Source organism: Xiphophorus hellerii, chromosome 19, assembly GCF_003331165.1.
Source record: "Xiphophorus hellerii strain 12219 chromosome 19, Xiphophorus_hellerii-4.1, whole genome shotgun sequence".
NCBI classification, from domain to species: Eukaryota; Metazoa; Chordata; class Actinopteri; order Cyprinodontiformes; family Poeciliidae; genus Xiphophorus; species Xiphophorus hellerii.
The window spans coordinates 10,577,519-10,601,112 of NC_045690.1; the positions used below are offsets into that span (position 1 = coordinate 10,577,519).

The 23,594-nt window shown below is 37.6% G+C and overlaps 1 protein-coding gene across 1 annotated transcript; it reads left to right on the forward strand.

Moving 5' to 3' along the window:
* Positions 1-1,155: 1,155 nt before the first annotated feature.
* Positions 1,156-19,701, forward strand: plcb2 (phospholipase C, beta 2). The gene is made up of 32 exons (XM_032546265.1): positions 1,156-1,364; positions 1,529-1,606; positions 2,349-2,417; positions 3,370-3,510; positions 4,244-4,323; positions 4,444-4,497; positions 4,584-4,659; positions 4,788-4,888; positions 5,043-5,203; positions 5,286-5,432; positions 5,612-5,769; positions 6,958-7,040; positions 7,185-7,269; positions 7,507-7,741; positions 7,835-7,920; positions 7,987-8,083; positions 8,186-8,270; positions 8,379-8,503; positions 8,695-8,846; positions 9,166-9,330; positions 9,407-9,506; positions 9,590-9,694; positions 10,560-10,624; positions 10,737-10,827; positions 10,894-11,325; positions 11,510-11,693; positions 12,109-12,250; positions 14,550-14,614; positions 15,053-15,106; positions 15,289-15,346; positions 16,749-16,832; positions 19,261-19,701. Exons 1-32 carry the CDS (start codon positions 1,281-1,283, stop codon positions 19,429-19,431), a joined length of 3,813 nt encoding a protein of 1,270 aa, XP_032402156.1. The 5' UTR covers positions 1,156-1,280; the 3' UTR covers positions 19,432-19,701.
* Positions 19,702-23,594: the final 3,893 nt, after the last annotated feature.

Genomic DNA, 23,594 nt, shown 5'->3' on the forward strand with positions numbered 1-23,594 from the left:
TGAAAAGGTTTCAAACACGATCTCTCTCACTGGTGAGGTGACAGATGACAGCATTAGCACTTTTTCCATGGAGTTGTAGAATGGCAATACATTTTATTAATGTTCATGGACAAATTGGTGTTTTCATTTATAAAAGAAGAGACATTTGTATATTTTGCTGTATGAAAGTAAACTAAACTTTATACTTAAACTAAAGATTATTTAAAACTCTAAGTGAGAACTATGAACTCAAGTTAAATTCAGTGGTAATCACACTGGGATCTATCCATTAATAATTTTAGTTTTGTGTGTAATTCAAATACACACATTTAAATACATCTGTCTGAGGTTAAAGCTGGTCTACAAATTACTGGAAAAAGGGAAAATGTTTTTTAAATAAAGAGCTAAATGTTCAAAATGCTCATTAAAATCATACAATTTAATATTTGTCAACAGTCTGTCAGTCATAAGAGGCTACAAAATGGTTTTTACAGATTTGTTCTTAGTTCTATGTTTGACTTTAACTAAAGAAGGTTAAGCAAATGGAGATAAAAAAAAATCTCTGGAACCATCACTAATGAACTTTCAAATACAAAAATTGAACACATTACTGAGGTTCAAAATTGGGATGTGGTAATATCCACTAAACTTACTGGACTTTTGCTCAAGCTGTCCCATCTCCTAGCTGAGCTGGTGGTAAAACCATAGTTTTTATGCTGTCCCTGAAGATTCCTCATAACTAGAAGAATCTAGTTATGAGATTCCTCATAACTTGATTATGAGGATTATTATCATAATCTAGTTATGAGATTACTAGATTCATAAGTAATCTTATAAATATAGATTCATAAGATTACTTATGAATCTTATGGTTCAGTAATAAACATTTTTGAGTACTAGTCTCTCTAGACTGTCCAACTAATTGACCATTATATATTGGATTTTAAGAATCTGGTAACAGTCCAAAATAAAATTATCAACATTGATGTTGTTGCATTAAAAACATACTTTCTGATGTGAACAAATATTATGTTTAATGATTTGTTAACCACATCTTTTTGTTGGAATATAAGTCACTAAATCACAGGATGTTTGGCTTCATCTTTCGCTTTGCTGTGTGTCTTCCCTGACTTAATTTGCAATGCATATTGACTTAGGGTGCGTCCTGACTCTACTCAGATGGGTTGAACTCCAGCTTAGTGCATCTTTTGGATTCAGATGGAGTGTTAAGATAGTTAGTGGGTATAAGTATGGTGGATATTCAGTTTTTATTTAAGCTTTAGTTGGGCTAGAGGGACAGAATGAATAAGAAAAGATACTTCCTTGACCCTCCAGAGGTCAAAGACTATCTGGTGAAAGGAGAACGGTTTACCAAGTGGTCGGAGGTGAGTGAACATTTTGGTAAGGAAGGAAACTGGCTTTCATCTGAAAATCAGTTCATCACTTAACTTCAAGTCTGATACACCTCAGGTGTACTGCAACAAATGGATTGTTTAAAATCAATACGCATTTAATTTGTGTGAAAGCCAATTCCCTTGTCTCTTTCCAGGACACGACAAAGACTGTTCCCGTCACCATGAAGATGGATCCAAAAGGTTTTTATGTCTACTGGACAAACCAAAGCAAGGTAATCAATTTTTCAGCAACTGAAATGGCAACCAAGATTCAGTCATTAAGCCAGTGAGATTAGTGTTATAGAAAAGGCTATTAGTGTAATCCAAATGACAGCATCTTAAAAAACCTCTCAGCTTAATTACACGGTATTTATTTACTCTTTTTGTATCTGAGCTATAAAGTTGGCAAGCTGTGATTGCAACCAGCTCACAGCTGGATTGCAGTGTTCAGAAAGCTGAGAATTATTTTAAAATGTGACCTTCATGTAGGTGGATTTTGTTGTAGAGCTGATGCATTGGATTGTATTAGACAGAGTATCTGTTCACATTTGAAAGGCAGGTGAGTGCGTCCCAGATTCAGACGGTGAGTAAAATTCATGTGATTCCGATCTGTGAAAGCTGTGGGATAACTCACAGCTCCTTTGGCCTCCTTCTCTCTTAGGCAGCTATTGATTAGTGCTGACGTGCTGCTGGATTGTGATCCCCCTTTTTTTTTTTTTAGATTGTTAGTCTTCCAGTGCTCTGCCCCCCTCATTAAGGTCAACACATTAAGAAAAAAAACCTGTGAGGCTTTAATATATGGCTCAACAAAATAACAGCATGTTATTGCATATAACTTTAAGAAAGCATAGACAGATAATATTCCTACAGGTGAAGTAAATCCCATAGATTTTGTTGTAGTATCTAAATCTGTGTCTGGCCCAGTGCTGATATGAAGAGTTTGCGGCAAGATGTGACTCTGACTCTTGTCTCTAGGAGACAACGTTCCTGGATGTTGCCACAATCAGGGACACAAGGACAGGAAAATATGCAAAACTTCCCAAAGTAAGTATTACTTAATTGCTTTATTAAATTATTTAATAATATGCAGTTTCTTTGGAATTTAGTCAAATAAAAGTTGCTTCTTATATAGGAATCTCTGCATGCATGCAAATATGGTGTTGAGCCCTTAGTTTGCCCATTAATTTGAGAAACATATTTGCATTGCAAAAAACAGCAGGGGACAAACACATGAGGCTTTCTGCCCAACTCCAGATGAAACACATAGAAGCACTGGTGCACAAAGAGACAGAAGCACACTCTGACTAACTCATGATCTGTGTCCTCTGGGATTGGGCTTGTTTTTCTTCGTCCTTTTTTGAGCTGAAAGCTGCCAGTTAGTTGCAGTTCATTTCTAGTCCTTGAAGGCCCCCACTGAGTTGCAACATGCAGCCGTCCATCGTCATGCCTCACCGAGAGCGAAATGTGTTTCCCCTGAGAGCTGCATAATTTCAGTCAGGGTGCAGATGGAAGTACATCTTCCTATTTGGCCCCCAAGGAGCATTTGGGAAGCTGCTCCAAGGCTGACGTCATTTCTGCGTCACTGAGAGAGGAACCAAAGTGATTGATTGTGGAGAGGCCTTGGAAGGTCCCACCTAAAACATGGAATTGCTTTTTCCTGTGTGTTGTGTTGTGTGTGAGCCCCTATGTGAGATTGAGTCTCTCTCTCTCTCTCTCTCTCTCTCTCTCTCTCTCTCTCTCTCTCTCTCTCTGTGTGTGTGTGTGTATGCTTGTAAGGATTTCAAAGTGACTGTGTGCATGTGTTTGCATATTCTGGTCACCACATTTGTTTGAAAAGATGAATCTTCCAGATATCCAGTGTGTGCAGATTCAAAATGGTCTTTATTTAAATGGGTAAAAAAAAAATCTAACTTGTAATTCAAGCTCAATAACTAGCTAACTAAATAAATAAAATTAAGACCAATCAAATTTCGATGGTACTTTTGTCTTTTCACAGCATCCAAAAGTCCGCAATGTCTTCAACCTGGACTTCCCCGACAGCAACCACCTTGCCAAAACACTGACCATCGTCTCAGGCCCAGACATGGTGAATCTGACCTATCATAACTTCTTTGCCTCAAAAGAAAAAGTGACTCAGGTAAAAATAAATTCCCTGAAATGGCTTAAACACAGACGGAAGCCGTCTGCCATTATGCAATAATCCGCTGCTTCCCCTTTAATAAGGCACTCACAGCTTCCTTTTTAGCTTTCTTAGACTTTGTGGCGCCATCATTTATATTTAATCAGCTGAAATAAAATTACAAATTTTCTTCATTCAAATACATTTACCATAATGTCCTGAACTGCAGCCATGTTCACACCATCTAGTGGTGAAAGTGTGTATTTTTTATAATCCTGCATACACTAATTGCAATGCCTTGCAAAACTATTCACACCCATTAACAGTTTCACATTTTGTCATGGCACAAACATAAACTTCAATGCATTTCATTGGATCTGTATGACATGCCAACACAAGATTGCAAGTGCTTTACTAGGAAGTAGAAAGCAAATGATCCATGGTTTTCATTATATATATATATATATATATATATATATATATATATATATATATATATATATATATATATATATATATATATATATATACACATTTTTTAAACATTTTTTTATTTTTTACTTTTCTCCAAATGTTTGGTATGCATATTCTCAATGAAATACATGCAGGGTTTTTGTTCTTAGTATGATAAAGTGTAAAAATGAAAAAAAAAAACATCAACAGGCAATGATAGTCTTGCAAAGCACTGTAAATCTCCTCTCTCAATTACTTTGAATATAATTCACCATTCTGTGTATTTTTCTGTTCAAAGAACTGGGCAGATGACATTCTTGCAACAGCATACAATGCTGCAAGAAGTAATGCATGCAGACAGGTTTTCCTGGAGAAAATGTAAGTGAACTTAACGTGACAATGGTGTAGATGTAAATAAAAATAGCTACTGCATAAGAATGAGCTTTATCTTTACTTGCACTGGGTATTCTAATCAAAGTTTTATGAAATCAATTTCAGATACATCCGCATTTCTCTTCAGACCAACAAGGACGGCAAAATCCCAGTGAAGAAGTATGTTATAGTATAACTGTCTCACAGTTTGCACTGTGTGTGCATGTGTATAGTCTTGCCTAATATATTGGTCTTGCTTCCCAAAGCATCTACAAAATGTTCCCTGCTGATAAGAAGAGGGTTGAGAGTGCTTTAGCTTCAGCTCACCTCCCAAAAGGAAAGGTTGGAAACCAAAAAATACCTTGTTTTTTATTTTTAAATCCATCCAAGTTTCAGTCTATGCCCAACTCTTTTTTCAGTTTATTATTTTTTCTTAACAAAATGTGATATGAAAATCTAATTTGTTTCAGTATGACACCATCAAGCCTGATGTATTCACTGAAGCTGCCTTCAAGACCTTCCTGACAAATCTCTGTCCTAGACCAGAAATCTTTGAGATCTTCACTTCATAGTAGGTCATGTCATTGTTTTTCGAAGAAAAAAGATAAAATTATTCTGGTCTGGCTTTTGGCTTTTCTCAACACCATCCAGCCTAACAACTGGGAGATAGTGGACTGTGAAAAGGTTGAGCACCATGAGGTTCATTGTTTCACTCTGCACTCCAGCTCCACCAAACCTACCATGACGAAGGAAAATTTCACTAAGTTCCTGAATGAAAAGCAACGGGACTCTCGGTTCAATGAGGAACTGTTTCCACGTCTACGGCAAGACCAGATCAAGGCCTTGATTGACAAGTATGAACCCTGCACCACCAACTCCAACAGAGGTAAAAACTCACAGAAGATCAACTTCTTGCTTCATTGATACTTTTGAATTTTTGCTGTAATGGTTTTTCTATCAACCTGCAGGTCTGATCTCTCCAGAAGGTTTTCTGTTCTTCCTGATGGGTTCAGAGACATCAGTAGTCATGCAGGACAAGCTGGCCAAGTGTCAGGATATGACCCAACCAGTACCCCACTACTTCATCAAGTCCTCCCACAACACATACCTGACAGGTCAAACACTGACCTGACTTCAGCCCTAAAATCATTGGAGCAAATCTTTAATTCTACTACTTGGTCCTCGTATTTTTTTTCCATTAACAGATATCCTCCCCCAAGATCCATTTGCAAGTGAATTTCCAAGTGAATGCATTTGCAAACTTTAACATATGTTTTTTCCTCTCCCTGCTTAGCTGGTCAGTTCTCTGGCGTATCGTCTCCAGAGATGTACCGTCAGTGCCTGCTGTCTGGATGCAGATGTCTGGAGCTGGACTGCTGGAAAGGAAAGCCTCCTGATGAAGAGCCCATCATCACCCACGGCTTCACCATGTGCACTGAGATCCTTTTCAAGGTAGTTTCAGATGTTGTTGGCAATATTTGGGGGATGGACAGTCTTTGCACAAAACAACATGAATTCTCAAAAATGTGCAACAAAAGCAATATTCTCTTAAAACACATAAGAAGTGTTAAGTCATTAATTCATGTTGACTCGCTTGTTTAAAATAAGCTAAACGGCAGAAAGCTTTTCAGAGTTCACAGTAAAAGACAAACACATAAAGGAAGGCAGGCATTATCCTCTTACACCCAACACTTCCTTTTAAGGACAGCTGCAGGGACTGAGGGGCCCAAGTGTGGCTTGGTTTAGTTTATTTAAGTTTGAGAGTGGAGCTCAGCATTGAAACAACTTCAGCATTCGTTGTGTTTTTGAAGATTTTGAGACAGTTGTTAGACAAACCGAGGTTCATACTATTTGGAAATAGCATGAGGCTACTAACACTGACTTTATGCTTTTACATAAATCAAGACCAATACATAATACAACCTTTTAAATCAGGTAACTTCGTGCATGACTGGCAGGATTTAAAGTGTACTAGCCGGGAATGAGGCTAGATTAGGAGATGATTTGCATTCTGGTGCTCTACAAAATATACAGCTTGCCTTTTAGAGCTGACAGGTTACTTTTGAAGACTGGGTTAAAACCTGTGAGAGCCAGAGAAGTATTAATCTGCAAGTTCTGGTGGCTTAACCTTTGATGGTTAATTCCCCAAAGTTGCAAATTGGTACTTCCATGGAGATAATAAATATATTTTAGAGACATAATAATAAGTTCCGGAACCTGCACAGTGATTTTGAGATATTAACCTTAAAAATACTTAGAAATACACAGAAAGGGACAAATAATCACAAACAGATAGCCAGGAATTTTTGCAGTGTGAATTTAAGGACCAGGAAAATAATCTGTAACTTATTGGAAAGTAACTTTTAAATTTTTCTGAATTAACCCATAAATTCCAGGAAGGTTACTTGGAAATTTTGGGTAAGTTATACTAAAAAATGAGAAAAAGTAAGCTTAATGCTGAAGGAATTAAGCTTACTTTAAATTAGACATTCTGGAAATCACCAGAAAGTAGCCAATAAATTCTAGATAGATTCTGGGAAAGTAAAGAGTAAGTTCAGCAAAGGTGCTGTGTCAAACAACAACACTTCTGATGAATATATACAGAGATCAATGCTTATTTGTACTTTGTGTCATCCACAGGATGTGATAGAGGCCATTGCTGAGAGTGCATTCAAGACCTCAAAATATCCTGTCGTTCTCTCATTCGAGAACCACGTTGACTCGTAAGCCTCCTTTAAGATCTTCTTTATTGTTTGCATTATCTAATAATTTGCCTTTCTTAAAAAAATACAGATATTTATAGAACATAATAGCAACATATTTGGACCTTATATTCAGATTTGTGTGTTTTTCTGGTTTGTTTTTAGGGTTAAACAGCAGGAGAAAATGGCGAACTACTGCAAAACCCTGTTTGGTGACGCTCTGCTGTCAGAGCCTCTGGAAAAATACCCTGTAAGCCTTATGTCAAATAGTAGATCAAGTTGTGATCTAGTCTATAAGAAATTGTTAAACAAACCCTCTTTGATACATTAGATGCAAAAATGTGTTTTAGTACAGAAACTCTGTGTAATTGACAAAAAAATAATAATCAGTGTAATCTGTGTAATAATCTCGAAAAAGACAAATATTTTAATATTTCAACTTGAAAAGTTTACTTGAAGTTGTTTACTCCCTATGTCTTGTATCAAGCTGAAGCCAGGCCAGCAGATCCCAAGCCCATCTGAACTCATGGGCAAGATCCTCATCAAGAACAAGAAGGGCAGCCATGAGAAACCAGCCCAGGTTAAAAAATCCAGTGCAGTCGCCACAGACCAGACTGCTGCTGCCGTCACCGAAGAGACTGCTGCAGCCGAACCCACCCAGGATCCAAACGCCTCCTCCCAGGATGCAAGCAACCCAGCAGCTCCCACCCAGGAAAATCAAGGTCCACTCTAAAAATCCAGTGTAACAAAATACTGAAATACAGTCCAGGTTCATATGTTTACAATGTATTGATATTATAATTGTGTGTTTGAAGCTGAGGGAGAAGCTGCTACAGAAGACAATGAGGAGCAAGAAGATACTGAAGAACAGGATGAGGAGAAAATGAAGACATCAGATGAGGTAAAATACTAAATTTCCCCTTGAAGGGTCCAAACATCAGTTAACTTCCTGTCAACTCCCCAACAGGGCACGGCTGGCCAGGAAGTGACTTCGTATGAGGCGATGTCATCCATAGTCAACTACATCCAGCCCAACAAATTCATCTCTTTTGAAAATGCCAAAAGTATAACATCAGCTCATATGACATAAATGCATTTTTTTTCAGTTCTTTCAAAGATGCAAAGGTCAGACTTTCTTTTCTTCTGCTATTTTCCTTTTTCTTCAGAGAAAAACAAGAGCTATGTCATCTCATCTTTTGTGGAAACCAAAGGCGAGGCAATGATTTCCAAGACTGCTGTTGAATTTGTCGAGTATCCTTAAAAAGAACTCCTGCACTTAAAAAAATCTGGAAAAAACAGGTTAATAAAAAAAACGAATTAAGAAACTTGAAAATGTACTTCCTAAACCTTATTTTATAGATACAACAAGAGACAGATGAGCAGAATTTACCCCAAAGGAACAAGAATGGATTCTTCCAACTACAGCCCTCAGCCTTTTTGGAATGTCGGCTGTCAAATGGTGGCCCTCAACTATCAAACAATGGGTAGATTTAAATAGTTTTTTACGTTACTGATAAACTCACAGATTTTCATTTGTTCACCACTGGAGGTCAGTGGTGTACCTCTTTGAGCTACACTGATCTCTGCTGTTATCTGCATCCCCAGTGCGGCTCACTGTTGCTCCTGAAACTGAAGCGAGGTGGCGTAATTGGGTCTTGCTTCTGTGTATTTTCAGATTTCCCCATGCAGCTGAACTTGGCCTTATTCGAATTCAATGGCAGAACAGGTTACCTCCTCAAACACGATGTGATGCGCCGCAGCGACAAAAAGTTTGACCCTTTCTGTGACAGGATTGACACAGTAGTGGCAAGCACATTAACCATAAAGGCAGGTTCAAAACTACTTATTATATTTCTCTTTATGCGTTGCCGGGTTGTTTTTGTGTACTCTAATTTGAGCACCAAATTAGCCTCTGTAGTTCTGGGAAGAGGGCTCATGTTTTGTTTGGTTTCAGAGTACAATGTCTGCTTCCAGCTGTGACGGAATATTGTTTTCCTGGTATTTTATCAGACCCTGCATGACAGAAAACCTCACCTCTTCTTATATCGGCTCGCTCATCAGCATGCATGGGCACAGCATCAATCATCAATCCCATAATTCAGATTGTACCTGTGTTTTATCGAATCTCATGCACCTGTCCCAACAGATCTATTCAGGACAGTTTCTTTGTGAAAAGAGTGTGAAAACCGGGGTTGAAGTGGAAGTGATTGGGTTGCCAGGAGACCCCAAGAAGAAATATCGCACCAAGTGGTCTACCACGCCCAACGCCATTAACCCGGTGTGGAATGAGGAGCCATTTGTTTTTGAGAAGGTAGGAACAGTAAGATGGCTCCAAAGAGTAAAACATGCAGCTCAGCTCTCAGACTGAATATGTGTGTTATTTATAGATCTTGCTTCCAGAAATGGCTTCTTTAAGAATTGTTGTTCATGAAGAGAATGGGAAATTTGTGGGACACAGAATAATCCCCATCGATGCCATCCAGTCAGGTCAGTGAACAGCTGAGGCTGCTCTTAGTTCAAAAGGGGTTGCTGTGTTTTTTTAAATCACAATTTTTATTTGTGCCCTGCAGGCTTCCATCACATCTGCCTGCGCAGTGAGAGCAACATGCCTCTCACTCTGCCTGCTCTCTTTGTGTACATAGAGGTCAAGGACTACATCCCCGCTGCCTTTGCAGGTGCTTGGCTTTTTGTTTTGTTTCCAAATTAGAATGTTAAAATCTGCTATCAAGGGGGAAACACAATAGAGAATGCTGCATGTCAAAAATCTTTAATATCATAGAAAATGTTTTTCTTTTAATAATTCATTAGGCCTGTATATTTTTTATATTCAGAGTAATATATCTGAAGCTTACATTTTGTAGTAATTTTGATGATCGTAGCTTCTAAAAAAAATTAAACACAAAACGTTTTTCTAAAAAATTATAAATACAGAATTAAGTTGTTATAGGAATGTTGTGGTCTATACAATTATAGGAAATATTACTAGCAGACAATCTCTAACACTCAGGTCATTGTTAAAGGTGAAAAGAAATTTTGCATTTTATTTGGAAATCAGGATCCCAGAGTCTGGAAGAAGTGCTCAGGTTCAGTGCAAAGTTTCTATCATCAGTAATGACTTGGGAAGTCATGTTAGAGACTTGAAAAGCTTTGAAAATGCTGATTTCATTTTCCAGTAGTCCTAGGAGCTGGCAAACACATGCTAAAAATACCAACACCCACTTTAATCACCATAATTAATTACCAATCTTAGCACCATAGAGAATCAAAAGGATTATATGGAAAGTGGAATATTTCCTTAACCCCTCCACAAAGACACAAACTGATCATTTCCATGCCACCTTGTGATGATGCAGGAACTTTTGCAAAAGAATCTCTAACAAAGCATGTAATGCATATAACAATAAACTAACAATTCTATATCAAAGCCTCTTTTTTAACTGTATAATGTTCCACTTTTTAACAGTTTTGATTATATTCATATTCACTGGCATATGGCATATCCCAGTGAATAAGAACATTAGTCTTTCACTCCTTCCCCAGATTTCACAGAAGACTTATTTAACCCAACAAAGGGTGCAGACAAGACCCCAAAGACCCCTAAAACGGTAAGATGTTCTTATTTAATTTACTATGAAAACATCTAACAGCAGTGATTCTGTTCCTGGAAGATGACAACCTCTGCTGGGTTGTTCCTGTTCTGCTTTCTAACCCCTGCAGTCATCATCCGACTACATCTCTCCCTATGAGTTGCCTCTTGCGGATCAACCCCCTGCAGGAAAGGCAAAGGAAAATGAGGCCCCTGCTGAAGGTAATAACCTCTGATTTTGATCTTTCTATGATCACTTCCTGATTTATGATTCTTTTACTTTTTCAGAAAAGGCTGCATCCGAACCTAAACCAAACACCAATGAAAGTACCAGTCAGTCTCAGTCTCCTTCTGAAACCGGTGCAGAAGAAACTAAAGAACAGCCGGAGCAGTCTCAAACCCCTGATGCCGCTCCTGCTAAAGATGATGAGCCAGATGCAGGAAATCTTGAATCTCAATCTCTTCCTGAAGCTCCTGCACCCTCTGAGGAGGTTGAAGCTGAGAAAGAAGTGGACCCGAAGTCAGAGGCAGCGCGTGAAGCCAAAGAGGAACAAGGCACCGATCCTGATGCAAACCCTAAGAATGACGATAAAGAAGATTCTGAGGCATCTGCACCAGGAGAAGACGCTCCTTCAGAGGACGCATCTGTGTCCCTGTCCAGCTTGCCATCAGAATCGGCAGGATCAAGTGACTCATCTCAGTCGCCCGTTGGTAGTGAAGGTAACAATAAAGTGTTTCATGTGCTGCATCAGTCACATGTTCCCTCCTCTTACCACGCGGTTAATAAAGCTTTCGGAAAGACAAAATATAAATCAATCTTGAAAGTATTTTGTTGATTACATTTTATTATGCTCTGAAAAGATGGAAGATTCGTGCATCTTTTCGCTGTCTCGTTCTGCTGCAGAGCCTTGCACTGTGACTATTGAGCAACTCACACAACACAAGAACTATCTGAAGGTCATCAAGCGTCAGGAAAAAGAGATGAAAGACGCTGAAAAGAAATATCAGAAGAAAGCAGAAGATCTGATCCAGAAATACTCTGACTCTTTCAAGGCTATCAAGAAGAAGGGTTCACTGAAGAAGAAAGAGTATGTGGATTTTTTTTTCAAATGAAAAACAGTAGAATGTTTGACAAAAGCAAGTGTTGATGATGCCTATGTGTTCAGGGATCGATTGGTTCACTAATTTGTGTTGTCCAGGGACCAAAACTGTTCTCCTTTCTGCAAAGCAGTGCTGAATATTGAAGCATATTTGCACTGACCCACTATGGAAATTGTTGCTGTTATTTTTTTGTCTTGTCATTAGCAAGATTATTTTTGGAGGTATGCATAATGTTCTGCAACTAACATCCTTTCCTAGCCGAATATTAAATGATGCATAATATCACCAAATGAGTTTTGCCCGCAGTACTTCTTACGCACAAAGAATCAGCCTTGGCAAGCTGATGCTGCTCTTATGAACTCTTTCTTCACAGATATGCTTTGCTTTGTTGTGTTCCACCAGGGGAGGAGACAACTCTTCTGACAACAGTGTGAAGAAAGAACGTGTTCAGGAGCAGAAGGATAAAATGCAGACTGAGCTACAAGCTCTGTGGACGGAACAGTGTGATCAGACGAAGAAAAAGAAAGAGCAGTGTGCTACTGAGGCAAGTCAAAGACAGTTCATACCATCCTCTGCAAAAGTAGTCATGTATTTTATCATTATTTATTATTTATTTGGAATGGAAAATAACAAAGCAATGTATAATTATGAGGTGGAAAAAGATGCATAATTTTTTAAATAATTTTTCTCAATTTTGGCAATTATCCACTACTTCTTGTTAGTCCATAACACACAATCATAATAAAATACATTGAGATTTGTGACTGTAATGTGAAAAATTCTGAAACAGTTCAAGGGTGTGACAACTTTACTAAGGGACTGTAGTTTGAGAATTACATTTAAAATGAGGCAAACAGTGTCGGTCTGTGGCACATGCAAGCTTTGAAAGTCTTTTTTGTTGCTGTTTTATCTTCTGCTTCTACAAGAGCATGCGCAGGCAGCAGGGGGATTTCTGTAAGCCAAGATGGACAACAAGCTTTTATTTATATGGCATCAGAAAGGCTTTGGAAGTGCTTTTAAGGTGACTCACCCTGTACCAAACCGAGCACTCTGAGACAGTGGTTTTAAAAACAGAAGCACACTTTAGCAAGTGACAAACATGAGGACTCATGAGATGTAAGCACATAGTGGAATAAAGAAGACATTAGTACTAGAAGACCAACCAGAAAATCTCAATTCAGGCTCAACAGTTAGTAGATAAAGATAGCTACTCCACTGTGAACACATCAAAAGTTTCCAATGTTGTCATGAATAAATAAATAGTAAAAATAGGGTAATGATATGTAAGCAAAGTTATATCAAATTTCCATGCTAGAAAAAAAAAACATGCTAAAATGGCAGCAGCTCTTAAAGTTATTAATAGTAATAATATGTAATGCATTGACGCTACGCAACAATTTGATGCCCTCTTTATTGATTTCTGGAGGTACTGGACTCATTAACCATTTATTGCTAATGCATAGCTTAGTGTTTGAAAAGTATTTGATTGACAAAACACAACTTCTAAATACCTCAAAGTCAGTAAAGGTGTACCTCAAGGTTTAGTACCAGCACCATTTCATTTTATTCTCTTTTTTTAATATTAATATTGTCAAAGTTTTATCTTTATGCTGATGACACCTAGAAGTATTGCAATCCCCACTGAATGACAGGAACTCACACAGTTATGGTTTTAACACAGTTTATCAAAGTCATGATCTGAAACTTTAAAGAAATACAATCTGTTTTTCAAACTCTATGCGTATAATGCAATTCTCCCTCAATCGTTGTTTCAAAAGATTCAAAATAGATTTTGTGTCATGCTACAGACACTTGAGCAATTTAGCTGATGATTCTCTCTCTTTTACCCCACATGCTTATCAACTGGTCAAAAGGCCAAAATCAAAGCAAGGTTTTCATTTCAGAGTAAAACTTGTCTTTCATTCGAATTCAAAAAGATTGATTGCTACAACCTTTCTATGAGTCATGGACACTTTGGATCTGGATGCTTCATTTCAGTGTCTGTGTGCTTTTAGCTCTGTATCGCGCTGTTTTGAAGCTAATTAGGGTAAAATTAGTAAAATTAGAGATACTACTGTGACCTCATTAACCCTTCCTTGTTCATTATGTCAGTGGATGGTGATTGAAAGCAAAAATGAGCAATCTCCTTTTAAAGAAATAATTACATATCATCCTGAAATGAATTATTAAATGGAAGATATCCTGAGCTTCTTCCAGCATTTCTTTGAATACATTCAAACTGAAGTCAGCCTGACATAGCCATGTAAAGTAATATTACTTTATTGTTCTGCTTTGTGCTTCTTTATCTGTCCCTAAAAGCGTGAAGCGGTCCATTAGCCATTTTACACCATAGTCATAAGTGGTTATTTTTGCTCTATTAGATTATATCAAGACATTTGAACCAATTATTCTGTCATTCTATTATTATAAGGAGAATCTTAAAATTAGACTCTGAAAAAGAAAATCTGAATATGTTTCTATTAAAGCTCCTCTCATATCTAACAACCACTCATTCATTTCTCCACCATCTTTATTTAACTTGGTGTGAATTCGTCTCCGGCCTGCAGCAGCTAATTTTACCTCTCTTTGTTGTGTTTCTGGGATCATGAGAAAAGGTGTTAAAAAAAACTTTTGTTATGCATCAGGCTAAGGTTCTCTTTCCAAATCGTCAGTCTACTTAAGGGCACAGTGGCTCAGTCAGATGATATTATAACTCTGTTCAAGCTCATTTTTCATAAATCACCAATTTAAACATCAGAACTTTGTTATTTAAAGCCACTTATGTCTAATTTAGGCCTACATACTGACAAAGACTGTACCACTTCTTTGTTCTGCTGCAACAGAGACTTGCTAAGCTTTTGGAGATGGCCATGGAGAGACACACCGTTGAGCTGAAGACCCTGGAGAGGTACGGTCACACATGCAAAACAACTGTGACATGATGCACACATCAAGAAGGCTTTGCTGAGTCTCTTTGAGTCTAATCCTTTTCCCGAGGCTTCAGTGTGACTCTGGGTGTGTGTGCATGTGTCATCTGAGGTGAAAAACTTGACATCTGGCAAAGAGAATACATCGGATGCTGAATGAATCACCTCAGCAGGCGGGTCTTCCAATGTCCTTGGCTGGCTTATGGTGTTAGGTGTGTGTTGTCCAAAGTCCCCAGTGGGCAGATGGTTAGTTCAGGACAGTTATAATCCAACAGGTGTTTAAACAACAGCGGGGAAGCAAAAGCAACTCTGATAAGGTCACACCAGAAACACTCAGACCTGCAACTCTTTCTTAAAGATTGATTGTTCAGAAAGTTACTTTTTTACATTCTTTATTATCTTTTTCTTTTTATCCATAGTGAAACCAAAGAAAAAAAGAAAGCTCTGAAATGTTCCTCCACAGAGAAGTCAAAGTAAGTCCATGGTCTTAATTGCTTTTTCTTTTTCTTCATAGTTTATTAGTTTTGGCATGTGAAAATCAAAAGAAATGAGAAACTTAAGCAATAAAAAACAACCCAATCCTAGAAACTGGATTATATAAAATGCAGTTTTTTTTTATTGAGAAGGTAATCTCATTTATTTTATCCTCATTTAGGCTGAAAAGGGCCATGAGCACTGAGATGCTGGATGAGACCAGTCAGTCTGATGCTGCTGTAAGTAATCAGCTGTGTAATAATTTTACTGTAAATACATTGTAATATGTATACTAATCTGCCAATATATTAGGTACATCATGCTAGTACTGCATTTGACAGCCTTTTATCTTCATAAATGACCTTATTTCGTTGTGGAATATATTCAACAAGGTGTTAAATATACCATGTTAAATATATACATGGACCAAAATTCTTATAAATTTTGGTCCATGTTGACATGATGATTTTACATAGTTGATGCAGATTTTCTTGACTGCACATCCATGATGTAAATCCCAAAGATACTCCATTCTGAGGCAGTTGTGGTTACAGATGCTTAATCTGTACTAACTGCCCAAAGAGGGCAAAGAAAACAAGCGTCACAGCATTACACCACCATCGCTGTACTTTTTCTAATTTGCCCAATTTGGGACAAACCTTTTGGTTTACTATACCTTCAGTAAGGTTGAAGCACTCCAGTCCAAGACCTTATTTGATGTATGGACTATTAAACATCCAAAATAACTATTTTCTGCTCATTTATATTGGTGCATTGAACAGATTATTATTTTCAAATTTGTGGCTATGAAGCGCTTGCATATTTGAATCAAACATGGAAGAAATTTTACCCTAGGCATGTTAAAGCAAACATGTTCACATCCCGTACACCCACATGTTGCTTTCAGGAACACGTGCATGCATTTCTGACCCGTAAGTACTCCCACACATGAAAGAATCTGTGTATCTTGTCAACCCACAGTTAGATCTTATTCTCTAGCACACTGACAGACTCTTTTCACCTTTTGAATAAAGTGCAGCAGACCCCAACCATAGGCCAGGCTTGCCCATTACTCAGAAGCTGCTCACAGGGAACGAGTTAATGCATGTGTGGTCGATGAGTCACTCAGCTCCACTCTTGTTCCTCTATCAGCTCACCAGGATTTAGATCTGATGCAGAGGTTAATGACCAGGTCCTTTTACGGGGCGCTGCAACAATTGACTCAATCTGTAATGCAAAAGAATACCCTCGCTCACCCTCCCACACCTTCTGGTCGCATTGCAGTTAAAGCTGATCAACATAATCAGGATTTATCCATTAATTACCACGACTATTTACATCGCTATCGCTTGTCTAATCAGCAGTGGCACAGTATTGAGTGCTGGAGTGCAAGGGCTGAGCAATCTTACTGAGCAGGACCAAACCGGCGACTTAACTGTATCGATCCTCTCTCTCAGGTTGCATCCCATGGGGATGTGTACATACACTCTCAGGAAGAAACATGAGCAGATAAACTACTTACAGACGAAACAACTAATCTGTATATCCCTCACACTACATACACAAACATACTCAAACCTGTTCATGCAGAGTGAAAACCACAAATCAATGGAAGCTGTTTTGTGCTTTGCTGTGTTACAGTCTGCAGACTTCAGTCCACAACAAGAGGCTCTGATGAAGAAACAAGCTGCTACCCTGGAGGAAGTCAAGGGGATGACTAATCAGGTACACACACTGACATCAAGAGGCTCAGGATTTTTCACAGAACATTGAAACTGAACTAGGGATAACTACTTCCTTTCAGAAAAGTATTCATGCCTCATTAAGTTTTTTCACATTTTATCATGCTGCAAGGACAAGCTTCTAATTTTATGTTCTAGAACAACACCTGTAATATGAATTGGAAAGAAGAGACTAAAGAAAGAAACCAAAGAACAGACTGAAATTTCTGCCCATTCTTACTGAGAAAATACTCCAAACTCAGTCGCATTGGATAGACACTGTCAGTGGACGCCAACTGACTATTCTTGTGACAGGTTTCATGTTAAGTTTAGGTTTGGACTGACAGGGTATTATAAATATACTGTGATCTAATCTCTGGTTGTATGTTTTGGGTTGCTCACCTGGGAAAAGAACCTTCACTCCAGTCTCAAATCTGTTTAATATAAAGACTTGAGTTAAATTAGAATTATTTTAATGACTTAATGATATGCCGTAATGAATCTTTTACACAGAATATACATTATGACGTTTTTAATGTTGAACTTATAATTGTAAACTGTCCTGACTATTTCTAAGCTTGTTAGCACTGATTTAACTCAGGTTGTGTCTTGGCATTATTTTCGAACTTGACATTTTTTACAGTGTTGTAGCCTGTAGTTTAAAAAAAACAACTTGTATTACCTCTGATTTCATGATGAATACCTCAGATTTTAATTTAATTTTATTTATACCTCACAATAATTTCTTATTTTGTGTTGATAAAAATCCTCATAAAATGGAGTGGTGTCTGTGGTTGCTATGGGAACACATAGAAATATTCAAGAGGTATGAATATTTTTTCAATACTTTTAGGTGAACAATTTTTATTTAGGGGTATCAGTATGTAGAGACTCCACACATGTGCAACCCCACTACTTAGATATCTATTTCTTAAAAAACAAATAATTAATGTAGCTCACTGTATTTCATTATTTACTAAAGTTCACCCACAGTTTTAAACACCTACCATAAATTGTGTGCTTTTACCTATGGATCCCAATAGTCCCAATGGTTAATAGATCCCTAAAATGAGTAATCTCTATTTAGTGCTTCCAGTGAATGTGTCAGTGTGACACATCCAGAATAAGTGACAAAATAGAAACAGCTGAACAAGCTCCCACAGCTGCAAATGATGTCAAACCTCTACTTGTTGCAATGGTTCCCTTTGAATCGGAGGAATTTTGGCAGCTAATGTTGAGAAAAGAGGTGCAAGATTTTTTAGACATTGACGTGTAAAGGCCAGATGGATGGTGGGTCTCAACAATAGTATTAGCCTACAAATGTAAATTCTGATGTTATGAGAAGTGGTGGGTGGAAGTGAAAGTGCAAATAAACAAAGGGAGGAATAGGGAGCACTCAATGAGCGTTTATCCTTTTATTGCAGCTGGTTTATTTTTCATTCTAATGGACTCAAAATTCTTTTTAAAATGAGTTCCTGACACATTTTTATTACCATTATCAATGCTAAAAAATCAAATAGGAAAAGTACAAACAAAAATCCCTCCCCAAAATTCTTTAAAATGTAATTTTTAGCGCAGACAAAATGACCAAACCTAATTGATTTGTTCTCAGAGTGGGCATGTCAAATCAGGTTCACATGATTAGTAAACATTCTCAAAAACTGATCAGGACCCACAGGAAAAAAGGACTGTAGCAACTTGAGTCTGACATGGGATTTAAAAATGTCTCAGGAGACTTTGAGACATTCCACTGCAGAGAGAATAGCCGATATGTCCCACTCTCCAATAACTCTGAAATGTAATTACAGAACCCACAGCAAACTTTTGCTTCTGTTTATATGGAAATGCATCCCTCTAAAAATAAGTAATAAATGAATCTTAAATTTAATGGGTGATATGCAAAGAGCAAAAACAAGCAGGCAAAAATAAAATTGGCCAGAGTGAATATTGTTAAAGGCCAAGACTTTTGCAATATTGTTGTTTGGACAGATAACCTTGAAGTGTGATTATCTGGACATCATAACATTAACAGAGCATTATGCCAACTGTGAAGCACAGAGTTGGAAGTGTCATGCTTGATTTTCTGCAGCAGGGTCAGGTCAGTTCATCCACATACGAATCCCATGTATCAGAGACTGCTTGAGGAAAATGTGAAAACACCTGTCAAAAAAAATAAACTTATCTGCTAAATAAAGGACAGTCTGGATGATTTTTTTTTTTTAAATAATTGATTTAAAACATCCACGTTGGCTCCTCTCAGGCTAATTTTAGTCCCCCGGTTTAAATTTACACTAACTGAAGAGGCAAAGATAATTTGTTTCTGCAGGTATTATTTTATCAGTTCAGAAATTTTTAGTACAACCTCATGTCAAGGTCCTGAACTATTCTTTCAATGCAGTTTGATAATCACTGTTTGGTGAATGTGTTTGCAGCTAATCCAGGAGGCTCTGAAAGAGCATGCTCAGAAGATGAGGTCCCTGTCTGCAGAGGTGAGGAATGCTGCCAACGTCTGCGTTGGGGCACACTTCCCAGAATACGTTGATGAAGGCGGAGACAAAACACCTTCGTGTGAGAGCTTCTATGGAAATGTCTTTGTAGGATAGATATACTTTGCGACCATTCATCTCTCTTCTTTTTGCCACTTATGTTATCAGTCTGTTATATAACCTAAAACTGGAACATTGCTATAAAGTAGACAAGGATTGTTAGCCAAGCTCAGAGTGAATTTAAGATATTAGATGTGATATTTGTAGCAGGAGTATCTTTTAGGAAGTTAAGAGCCAGTAAAGTCCTCTTGTCTGTATTTTATGCCAGAGGTAGATGGTTTTGATTTTTTTTCTTTCTTGTAACTTACAGTGAAAGATCTGCTTCAATAAAAAATCAAAAGGGCTGCAGTTTCAGTCTCCTTTTGACAAGGAAATGTAGCATTTAAAGTAGTTTAGAACTGTCTTCAGGTTGAGTGCCTCCCTTTGTCATTGTTGATTTTACATGTGTGATTTCACTTACTGTGGGAGCATTATAGACAGTTTTAAAGGAGCAATCTCCCATAAACCCTTTACATTTGCTTGTGCAAACCCCAACAAGTTGGAGGTTCACTTCCTCCAGGTAAAGGGCGTTTACTTCAGGACTAATTGCGACCACAGATCCAGTAGCTGACAAACTCACTGGACGGATTGACAGATGGCGTATTGTCAACTGTAGGACTAAAGCTGATTCAATATTGATTGTATATCATTAGGTCATTTTTGCTCTAATTCGGCTGTTGGTTCTACCTCTCCTAGGTTTAAATTGAACTTTACCCTGCATATTTTACAATTGTGGTTTGCAACAGAGCTTTGTAATAATTTATGCTTACTAATTAGAAAAGAAAGCTTATGAAAAAGTGTAAAATGCTATCAGGAAAAAGGTCTTTATCCATTTTAAATGAAAACGTTTCAATATTTATGTTACCAGCCACTAGGAGTTTTTTTTCAATTTATTTGTTTGAGGATTTAAGTATTTGAAGAACTTGTAAGTAAAACGAAATATTTGGCACCTGACTAAAAAAAAATAATTTATTGGTTAGACCATCTACTAATTGACGTACAATGTTGTAAATCCCTTTATTTTATTGGAGCTAAGGCAGCATGTGCTTCCTTTTATGCAAATGTGACAAAGTTAAACAGAAATTAATTCATAATTCTAAAAGTAACATTTGCATCAATGGCACAAATAAGATCAATTTCTGTTTTCTGAACGCTTCCTGATTTACTTTTCAATGACTCTGGGTGATTATATAATTGCAATAAATGTTACTTTTCCTGCTCTCTGAATTAATAAACATACATTTTCACTCAATGCATTTTTTGGGTTTTATTTGCATATATTAATTTTAGAAAAATATACACAGTGTACTAATTATCAAAACTAGAGGGTTCGAATCTGGTTTGGATATAACCAGAATGAAATTTTAGATAGCACAGACGACAGTAATGAGGTACTGCCAGACACATCCAGAATACAGATCACTGATAAAATCCTTACATCAGTGTTGCATGCTACATAATAATGTCCAAATCTAGCTCAAAACGGGGGAATATTTTTTTTTTATCATACCAGAAAAAACATAAACTATTACAATGAAAAATGTTTAGCTGTTCAGATTTCACTTTTTATAGATTTATCTTTGAGTAAAATTAAATTGTTATCCCTCAGTATTAAGGTTTTTGTATAACAGTATTAAGTGGCATTTCCCTGGAAATCTAAGGTGTACTTCAGTGTCAACTTTGTCACTCTGTGCACCTACACACACACGCCCACACGCACGCCCACACGCCAACGCATGCACCCTTAAACCCCCCCCCCCCCCCACACACACACACCCACACACACACACTAAAATAAAGCCCTCTCCAGCTCCTGCATGGCTAACACAGATTGTGACGGCTTGGGAGGAAGACCAATTCATTAATATGTAATTATGAGTCATATTTATACAAATTAGCATTTTATTTAGACCGCATGGTGGGAAACAACACACACTTGTAATTATGACTGTTTTGTGTGGTTTGAGTGATTCCCTCTGTTTTGAAAGTTTTGTAGATGAGTAAAACTCAGAAAAAGAAAAGCTAAGATTACATTTGGAGTTACTTGTTATTGTGCCCTTATGTGGTCCTAAAATGGTAGATATAGTGTGGAATCAGGTGTGCATCTTCCAGTTACACATATTTACACTCTGAACAACAGATAACTGCTATCTGTACTCATGACGTCGGTTCAATCAGAAGTAGAAATTTGTGGACTGCGGTCCATAAAGTCCGTTCACTTGAGATTGAAGACTTGGTTTCTTTTTCCCAGCCCTTCATACCTTTAGGTTTGTAGGCGCATTCGGAACATTATGACTCGACTGACTCGCAGTAACACATAATTACGATGTTTTTTCTCTCCAACAAGCGCAAAATCAGTGAATCAAGTGCCGCAATAAAAGGCATGAGGATTACAGCGAATGCAGATAAAAACCTCTCAAACACAGAAACATGTTCCAACTTAATGTCAGCTCCTCTAACAGTGCATGTCTCTCAGTGAGAGGCACTTGTTTCCACTTTCATGCATGCATTCATTACTGAACCGAGACTTTGTTTTCAACTATCTACAACAATCTTTCCATTTAGTTTCTTTCAGTTCGTCCTCTGTCCCTCCTTTCTTCTGAATTAAATGACATGAATGACTTTTTTTTTTATTTTATAAAAAGGAGGAACGGGACAAATCACCAGGGAAAACATCTTGTGCTCGAGAGTCCTGCCACCTCATGCGCAGCACAGATGAACAGTTTGGAGTGTGAATCCAGTCAGCCCTGAATCACTCTGGCTGATCTTACATAAGGCAAACACACGTCGGGTGACTGTTTCCTTCAAGCTGGAGAGGAACGGCCGTGATCTATATCCATCTTGATTGGAAGGAAGTCCAAAAGAATGAGGAAAACACCTCAACATAAACAGTGTTACTCGATGGAGTGCTCTACACAGATTCTAGCAGATGTCAAAAATTATAGTTCCTTGCATTATTAACTCTAACCTGTAGCATTACAACTAGAAACCTACAAACACAGGAACTGAGAAACCTTGTGAAATATGGGGGAGCTGCAGAGAATGTCAATTTCTCTTTTTTCATCAAACAGCTGGCTAGATAAAAAAATGATTAAACTAAAGATAGAACAACTTCCAATTCAAGTTGTTTGAGTTTAAGCTATATTGCAAATAATTGTCAAAAAATGTCAGGCGTTTCATGTGAAAAGCCTCAAAAAAACTTAGAGTTGTAACATAAAATCTCATGAAATCCAGATAAGAAACAGATTGGAGTTTTAACTTGACAAAGTGGATAATCTTTAAAGGGTATAAATATTTTTGTACAGCACAGAATGAGTGAGAAAAGCAAAAGCAGCCCTTTATTTTTTGTTCTCATGGTCTGTGCTTAGTTATTCCACAGAGATCAAAAATATGCAACCAAAACCTGTGAATAAAAGATTTAGAATACTCAGTTACTGTGAACATGCAAACTGCAAATCTAAAACAATGCTTCTATTATAAGCTTTGAGTTGTAAAATAATCTGATGCATGGATAAACTATATATCTCAGACTGCTGTTTCCTGTCTGAGGAAGATGACGCAACCCACAGTCATGATCCAGAATCATGGCTTGAAGTGGATGCCATCCTGAATGAATACTAAGTACCCACACCACCCACATAAACACCACCTGCTGAGGCTTCGCTGTCACAGGCTGCATCAGTCTGTTGATAATTTTTTGTCCCTTCGAAGACAACAAGAAATGTCAGTCGGACTTTCAGACATGATTTGAGTTTCATTTTAGAAGCTTCTTCTTTCTGGACTGCCCTGTAATCCTGTTAAAAATCATAATCATGGTGTTGACGAGTGTTCCCTGCACTTTCCATCTTTTCTGTGACATGAGAGGCTGTGAGAGGTGCCTTCACCTTCTCATGGATGCAAATCTTCACATTTATGGTGGTTACACTTAAAAACACAGGCATGGCTCCCACACACTTAACAGTAATGATAGAAAGGCTCATGGCAACAGGATCAATTTTCAAACTTCTTTGGTCCTTTTTGAAAAGTTGGCGAGTGTATGTGTGTGTTGTCTGGTTGTTGTTATAATTAGACTATTTTGTTGCATAATAATGTCTTCATGGTTTTTAACTCTCTTGGGTTAGAAGCATCTGTGTAACCATTAGTTTAAACGACAGAGACACGAGAGAGGCATCAAGAGACCG